At 40.0% G+C, this 8992-nt stretch overlaps 1 protein-coding gene across 1 annotated transcript in view; it reads right to left on the bottom strand.

Moving 5' to 3' along the window:
- The window catches only part of SCIN (scinderin), a gene marked incomplete at its 5' end in the record, with an annotated part of 43218 nt that overhangs the window by 27517 nt on the left and 6709 nt on the right, over positions 1-8992 (bottom strand). The window contains one exon of the mRNA XM_010133643.1: positions 2302-2451. Within this exon, the coding sequence (XP_010131945.1) occupies positions 2302-2451 (150 nt within the window). The remainder of the gene's footprint in view (positions 1-2301; positions 2452-8992) is intronic.

Below are 8992 nucleotides of genomic sequence, written 5' to 3'. Positions count from 1 at the left end.
CTCTTGTCAGACTAGTTTACCTCACCCACATCTCCCCAGCTCCCAACGGGAAAGTGGGCTGGCCGGGAAACACCAGCCCAGGCACAGCCACTGCTGCCTCTGCTAATCTCAAAGCAGAAGAGAAGTCTGGCAGGGTTTGTAGAATCAGCTTGTTTTGCCTCTGTGGTGAGACTATAGCCACAGCAGCTTTACTGGCTGGAAGTCGTGACTCTGTGCTTACAGAGTAGCGATAAGATCACTATCGGCGAATCATAATGAAGAGCACCAGGAACTGTGCTCCTACAGTTAGAGCAGGAACAGGGATTAATAGGTTTTATACGCTTAGGAGGTTAACTGTCCTCCTGGCTTAGCAGCTGCACATTTCAGAGCTTGGACTGGGACAGCCACAGCTGAGCTGCAAACCCTGTTCTGTGAGCAGCACTTCCAAAAGCAAGGCTACCTAGCATGATGCAGGCTAGCAGGAAGCCCTGGCTGCTGACAAACTCATTCCAATTGGGCTCATTACAGCAATGGTGATAAAAGCCTTGAACCTACTTGCACTGAACTGCCCATTTTTCTTCCCTTTATATTTGCAATCCAAAAGGAAAACCAGAAACTTCTTCATACCCTGCTGAGCAAGTGAAGAAAAGATTTATTCCCTGATACAATAACAAAGCTCTGCAGGATCAAAATGCAGCCTTGGCAATTTTGTTGCTCTCAATCACGTCTCAAGGTTGCTACAGCACGACAGTTGCACACAGCTGAAAGACTGGCAAACAGATGCAGGGGTGAGGCCAGCATATCTCTGCCGCTTACAGCCTGTCATGGGGAGGAACAGCCATCTCCGCCCCCTTGCTGCAGCAGTGCAGAAGTCTGGGTTTGCATCTGGACCTTAATCAACTACGAGGTGCAAAGTGCAGCTGTCCTGATCAGAGCTCCCAACTCACACGTGGGCTTATCTGAAACCCCACGCAGAGCCTCAAGCAGTAACCCCGGGATGGGCTTGGCAGTAGGAGGCTGCTGCCAGGAGCCCACACCAGCAGGTTGCCACGGTGCCACCCAGCTGTGGCCCGCAACAGGCTGCAACCCAACACCGAGCAGGAGGTTGGGCTCGAGTTGTCCAACCTGTGCTCTTTTTATAAAAAGTTACAGGTATAAAATATGTGCCACATCACAGCTGGCGTGAGAAGTCTGTACGAAGAAGTAAAAAGCCAGATAGAGGATTGAGGGGTATTTTTCTTCAAAAATCTTCGGTGTGCTGAATGCCACTTCCCCTGCTTCTGAGCACAGCCACATTTGTACTCACTCCCACTTGCAAAGGCAAAAAGCTTTTGCAAGCAGATGTACAGATCATCCAAAGGCGTCACCACAGCTACATGGCCAAGGACTGATGGCTCAGTACCTGGCATGCTTTGCTGCTTAGGCAATAACTAGTTATTCCCCATGTGACAAAACCAGATGTAAGCACCATCAAAAATAATGGCATACCTGCCTGCACCATTAGCATTACTTCCTGAAGTGAATCTGAAGTACAAGTTAATATTCTAATTTCACATTTTCAATTTTATTGAAGCACAGCTTTATAACCCTGCTTCCTTCTTCATTTTAAGCAAAAGCTTAACTTAGCACACAAATACCAAGTGACAATGCTTTTATTAGTATGTTGCCTCCAACAACTCAGTGCTTGATTTTTTTTTCAATATCTGAAAACTCCCTGAACTGGGAATTATATTTTGGCATTCTACTTCAATCAGCTCAGTTCTGAAATCTGACTTCCGTTTTTTGAATAAATGGTTAAACTTTCTAAACAGATGAGGAATGGGCTCATGGGGATTACTAGAGGCTAGGTGCAGAAGATTTTGTGGAAGAAGTGGTGATGCAAAGCAGCGTGCTTGGCCCCATGCATCTCCACACAACTTGCTACATTTGTTGACATCCTAGACATGGTAATTCTCTGTACTTTCTCTTGTTGGGTGCTGTCCCGCCTTGATGCTGGTGGGACATACAGAGTAGCAGATAGTGCAGTTCAGGTATGAGCTCTGCTGTTAGTTCAGTCACCCTATGGCTAATTCAAAACAGCAAACATTTAGTTCTTGAAAAAGTATTCTCAGATGATCAATTACTACAGACTCTACTGCCCAATAAACTTAACACTGCTTGAACAGGATGGAAAAGAAGTATATTGTGGCCTGACATAACCTGAATCTAACTTCCTTGAGCCCTTGAAGAACATAAGGTTTGAACCCTATCCTATTTAATTTCTGAGAAGCAAAAACATTTCATTCGCATTTATGTCAGTAATTAGTACACATATTACAATACCTCTATGAGCTGGTCTGGTTCACTCCCTTCTTCCACGGTAATTAATTTAGACCTCCCATTCCGTTCATTGTCCCGAATGCCAATAGCAACTTGAGTAGCCTTCAGCCGCTCGTATTTATTGCATGATGAGCCGCACCACTGATAGATTTCCTAAAATAATTAAAAGCATGCACACATTAGCAATAAGATTCAACACTGAGCAAAATTATTAAATTAATATTTCAATAATAATTATCTTACTGGATCCAAACCACCAGAATATCAGTGAAGCTATATCTTTCAGAAATACTGTCTAGAAGAGGTTTGCTAAGACACCTAGATATTTGTATAACAATTTAGCATCCCCATATTAAGAGTTGACTTATCTCAGAATAGTCAGAGGTTTGGTTTTACTGAGTTTTATCCCAAACACAGGTATATCATCTTCAGCTATCTAAAGAATCTGAAACTCCTAAATTTGCTACTGCAAATTGTTTTTATTTTATAGCTGGCAGTTCCTCTTCTATACTAGTTCAGCAGTGCTGATTCTCATCTGCGGCAAGAAACAAAGTAATTTCAAAATCTCAGGGAAAATACTGATTGTACGTGCTACTCAAAAGTAAAGTTAGATCTTTCAGTCCGATTTTCATTTGTTGCATACTCTGCTGAATCAAACCACACCAAACAGATGACATCAGTGTTTTCAATAGAAATTCTTCTTCACTGAAAGTTTTTTCCTCAGTGGGCAGCTGATCCAATGCTTGTAAGATTTTATTAACCTCAGATTAATGCAAGCCCTTCCAACTATTGTTATCACAAATGTCTTTATAAATTATTTCTAAAGATTAGGAGATCAGGAATACGCAGGTTTTCTGGTCAGTTAAATCACCAAGTTCCTCCCCAGCAGAAGATGGTCACATACACCCAGTCCCCTTCCTGCCTCAGGAGCTGACTAAAATAAAGACAAGAAACACATCTGAAAAAGGCACTCCCATTCAGCAAACAACCCCAGCTAGGAGTAAGCTGCTGCCACAGGGGCAATCCACACCATCATGGTTGTCACCTTTACAAGGAGCACCTCAGACACCGCAGCAGTGGCTCTTACTGTTGATGAGCAAGTGCTCTGCTGGCTGTAGCCCACTTCTAGATATTATCTTACAGGCCTTCAAGACCTTCCTTTCATCTGGCTGAATGGGTAGTGAAAGGGTACCCCCTGCACATGATGGGGTAAGTGCAATTAATCAGGGCCCTCACTGAGTAAATTACTAGGGTCTTAGTTTCATCATGTATATACATCTGTATAAAACTCAGACTTCTGATGAAAACCTGTCTCATTCAAAAAAAAGCTTTTTAAGCTATTTCTGCTGACACTATTGTTATTTAAGAGTACCCGAAATGGTGGCTTGATACAAGTGAGAGATGAAGTATAGCTTCTCCTTACTAGCAGATGCAAACTTTTAGAAGACAGCTAATGTAATTTCTGATACTTACTTTTCACCAGCTTGGACACAAAGACCCCTGTGATCTCACAGCCAAGTCCCTTCTCTTCCCTTTGGAAGCATGCTTCAAAGACAAAGTTTTATGCTTACATCAGGATTACACATAACTGGATCCCTTTCAACTTGCAGATGTTATGCAATGAAAATTGGTTTTCAGCTTGCCTTTACTAACCTGACTGTAGGCTTAAGACAAGATAAAAAAAGTCTGTTTCCAAGTTCTGGTTTAAATACTGTTAGCTTACTAAGCATCCAGAATCTGGAGACATCAGGTCTGAACCTTATCTTAAATCTGACTTTCAACCTTTCCACAGGAAAATAACATATCTGGCCATACTCAGGGAAGCAGAATTTTCTCAAGAATTAATGAAGACTACCTTGAGTATGTAAAAAGTGAAAAGTTTGAATCTGAGTGCCTTTTAAAATATAGCCATTACAGCCACACACTGCTTCACCCATCTCTTTTGTGAGACTTCCCAAAACACAGGCTCCTTTAGGTTCTGAGAATTTTAGCACTCAAACTTAATTGCTCATCTTGGTCTATCTCCTAGTAATTGAGCTTATTTGAAATTATGTGAGAAAAGAGTTCCCAGAGATATAGTAGCAATAAATAGGTATTCTTTATTTCCCACAGTCTACAGGAGCAATAAGGAAGACACATATGCAGAGAATTAGCTGGAGAGGGTAGGTAGCTATTGCCTTATCTCAGCACGTATGTTGCAATTCATGGAGATTGCTTGTTCAGAAAGGTTAAAAGTTCAGTTTCAGTTGTACGTGTCAGCCTTCTCTTGGTCTTTTGGTAACTAGCCATGCAACCTCAAACAAGTATTCTCATCTACAAAATGAATAATAGCATTTACTGTACTGACCACAAAGGATATTGTGAGACTTAAATTGTCACTGCAAATTCCAAAGACCTTTACTTCTCAGACAATAAATGCACATTTTTTTTTTTTTAGCAACTCCTAAAGGTCCTGCTGCACAGCACATCCTAGCTACCCCACATTCACAGTATGTTCTCCGTTTGCTTCAGTCAGCAAGGGACTAAACTGAGCTCTCGTGCTGCACTGGCTTTAGGCTTCAGATCAGCCTGAGGAAGGAGAAAGACCTTTAACAATCTACAGCAATGGATTTCCAATTTTTTTATTTGCAGACATCATTATTTTCCTTATGAAGTCCACATTCCTAAACTACAAAAACATTCTCACAAAGTAATGTACCTAAATACTTTTGTCCTAAACTAAAATAAATATGAAATTGTTGGCTGTAGCCTTGATAAATCTTACATGGTAAGATTTTCTCCTGCTGCCTAAAAAAACTTGAATCAATGAGCAGTGTCTGAAAACATCCTTGATCTGGATTTCACATGGACAAGCACAGCATTCATATAAGATCCATCTTTCCTGGTTATTTTTAAAAATACTGATTTTAAAAGTTACAGAAACAAGAATCTTTTCTTTCCAGCACTAGAGAATAAAGACAGTATTCTTTATTAAGACTCTGAAAGCTAAACCTCACATACTCTATAATCTCATAGAAGGTGAGCAGCCACAAGTCATGGAAGTGTTCCAAAGTATAAAGTATTTTACTGTATTTACTATGAGCACTAAAATATCTTAAGCATTCAGTTCAACAAACTTTCAGGAGCCTAGATTTAGTTAATTTTCTCTTCTGATATAAAATAATCTTCTGTATTTTTAAATGTATCTAATTTTGAGGCCTCATGGTAGAAGTTTGTCTTCCTGGAATAACTTACCAATTTCAATCTCTAGGCAGATTGGGTTTTTAACAATCTAAAACCAGAAAGAGATGTTTAAAAGTTAAAGCCACTTCTTGACAACGCTAACTTTTAGATCTGAATTTACCTGAAACAGTCAGCTAGTTATCTAACCACATCCAACAGACCATGGAGCTTTTGGCCAGTGTTTCATTCTTCACGCATTTATTTTTAGACATTTATATAGATAGAAAGTGCTCAGCTAGGGCCATAATATGGTATTTAGCTTTAGCTCAGTCAGTGCTTTCACAATTTAACTGTACTACACCTTCACTATATTTAGGCTTGTTTTGCTAACCTTCTTTTGAATTGGCAGGCTGACAAAAAATGTTTCCATTAAAATGAAAACAGACTTCAAGTGTTCATTCCCCTCAAAAAAAAAAAAAAAGAACTTCATTCATCAGTAATTCCTGTGCCAAGGCTAGTTTATTTTCAGAGGTTTGTACTAGCAGTGGCTAGTGGCTTTTTAAAATCTCTTAAGAGTTTGAGAGAGATGCTGTGGAAGAGAGCTTTCTGCTATCTGATATTAATGGTTGTTGGTGCCAATACACGCTGGGTCACAGTGCAACAACTAGCAGCTGGGGGTGAGAAAATGTTATCACAAATAATCACAATGACCACCCTAGAGATCCTGAGGGAGGTCAGGAAGGCAAAGTGGGTCTGTGCTATGCACATGGCAGTCATAGCAAGGTCTCTCCTCATCTGCATGTTTTGGGGACTTGGTGTGGTCTTCTAGTTACAGAGTAGCAGGATTCACTGCTTTGATTCCTGATAACTTCTGGCTTCTAGAGTGACCTTGAGCAAGTCACATGAGATTTGTACAGCACATTAAAAATGACCCATTTAGCTTCTGTACTGAAGTGTGCGGCAGATGATTATGCATGGCTCGTGTATCTCTGAGTGAGGGCACCTTGGCACCTGTTTGGAGGGGGATTGTGATTGATTGCCTTCCTGCTCCAGCCCCAAAGGGCATGTAGAGCAAGAGAAGGAAAACCAAACAAAAAATTCATTTATTTCATAAAATACATAAAACCAAATTTTCCTTTCTCACGCGTAGCCACCTCTGTATTCTACTGGCAGCCTGCTCTGTTTGGAGGCAAAGGAAAACACATTCTGCATCCTGGTGTCTTTTCTGTGGATCTTAGCCAGGACAATGAAAGCAAAAGCCAAGAATCTTAAATCTGTGAAGAACTAGCAGTTTTCCTCTAGTTCCTCTATGTCCTGAACTTACAAGTGTTTCAAACGTATATCTTTGCTGAAGTACAAGTAATTACCAGGCCCATACTGTAACTGCTGATTTCCATTCTCTTGCATGAAAACACATTAAAATCTGAACAAATTAAATAGGTTTCAAAAAATCTAATTTGAAGCTAATTTGTTACAAAACTTCAATTTTGGTAGAAAATAACAGTGAAATGTTTAAGAGATTAAGTCTCACTAATCTTAAAATATTAAAATAAAAAATAAAGGTTTCATTAAAGACAGACTTCAAGCCAATTATCACAAGCTGGGGCGCCTCCATTCTTTGTTGGCAGGCCCTGATGCACCCTAAACCTGTCCACCTTTGCCCACATCTACACCAGAACACACTCCCACAGTGTAATTGCACTTCAATAAAAAATTTACCATTCTTAGTTGACAGTCAGCTAAATTTATTTTGTGGCTCCTATCATGTCAACATAATGTAACTTAATGTATGTCAGTCAGGATGTTGTCTTCTTTTCCTCTAAACCACAACATCAAGTACAACAGAGGCATGGTTATGAATCAGAGGGGCTTAGAGCAGAAAAAGGCCTTCACTTAAATCTGTTTACTCATGTGAAACATACTAGATTCTCTTTACCCCCACAATTCACTCAAAAGGGCTAAAAGCAAGAAAAGAAGGCTTGTAAAGATATTCCTGCCTCAGTTCCTCTCTTCTCTTTGGCTTAGCTGCTTCTGTTTATTAGACAGAGCCTGGGCAAATAACCACATCAAAGCCACTGTAGTAGTTTCACAATGGGTAGGTAGAAGAAAGGCTGATGAGGCTTGTAGAGACAGGAGGGTTGAGAAGAGAGGAGCTGTGATGCAGGAGTGCCCAAAGGAGCCTGTACATCTAATATTCACTCATGACTGAACCTAAGGTACCAGTTTGAGGGAAATAGAAAAGCAAGTAGCAAAGATAGAGACAGATGGAACATGCATGAGTGTTGGCAAAGCTTTTAAACTTATCATGCTACTACCAAAATAACTGGCATGCACTCAGCTGAGACTCCATTCTCTTCATGGTCATTAATAAACAGATGTTTTGGTAAGGCAAGAGTTCATTTTAGCTGAAACTGTTCTTTGTTAAAGTCTAGTCTCTTAAAGGTAAGAGATGAAAAGGAAAAATGCCAATACAAAATATAATACTTGGAAAAAAATTTTAGTATGAACTGCATACAACAGAAATGCTTCCAATACCTTCAGTTCTCAGTAAAAGTGTAAAGCAAAGGCACATTACCTTGGTGTTTGTAATTCAAACACCAAGTTTTTGAAAATAAAATGGAGAGTCCTGAAAGCAAGGCTGTGGAACCTTTCAGTAAAGGGTACTAAATCGAGAAAACAAAGTCTAAATGGTAGGGAATATAACAAAGTAAAACTCAATAATAGTGACTAGGATACAGCATTTTGTCAGGTCACCGACATTAAGGTTTTTTAGGACATATATATTAAGAAGAATGCTTGGCTTGAACCAGGTTAATACAGGCTTCTGGAGACATTTTTCTCCTTAAATTATTCATGTTTTTTCCTGTCTTGACTGTTGAGTTTGATACAGGCAGGGAAAAGAAAAAAATTATTTCACATATTCATCAAATCTGCCTTTTACATTTGTTGAAACTGTAATACAGTGAACCATTGAAAGTGGTGGAGTTTTGATGATTCAAAACAAACTCTGAATTCATTCAGCCAGAATGCTGCTGAAGCCACCATGAGACTGTCCTTGGTATAATTACAATAGTGTCTTTGTAACCAGTCTTGGAGTCTCCCACTTGATTCAACTGGAACAAATCATCAGACTAAAAATAAGACAGATGTACCACAGGTCATACACTTAACTAAATTCATTTTCTCCTCTCACACCTGTTTTGCCAGTATATTCTTGGAATAGCTGTTGCTCCACCATAGTGCATTAAAGGGTGAGTACCAGAAGGATAGTAATTTTAAGTAACAGCAGCTCAAGCAGCAAAACATCTGGAATTCCTACAGCATCAAAGAAAACCAGCCTAACTGAATCCTTGTGCATGCACATATGTCCTGTCCACCTGAAGTTTTAATGATGGTCTCTGTTGCAGCCACTTTTCTGCATACAAGTAGGGGCAAGAGGAAGCTTTTCAGTCCATAGAGTATGAAGAACTTACAAACCATGAAAACTCTGACTGAAGTGGCAGGGGGGGGGGGGGGGGGGTTAATTTTTTTT

This window comes from Buceros rhinoceros, unplaced genomic scaffold (genome assembly GCF_000710305.1).
Source record: "Buceros rhinoceros silvestris isolate BGI_N320 unplaced genomic scaffold, ASM71030v1 scaffold5443, whole genome shotgun sequence".
NCBI classification, from domain to species: domain Eukaryota; kingdom Metazoa; phylum Chordata; class Aves; order Bucerotiformes; family Bucerotidae; genus Buceros; species Buceros rhinoceros.
Note: the sequence above shows the minus strand (reverse complement) of the source record. Positions and strands in the feature narration are given on the sequence as shown.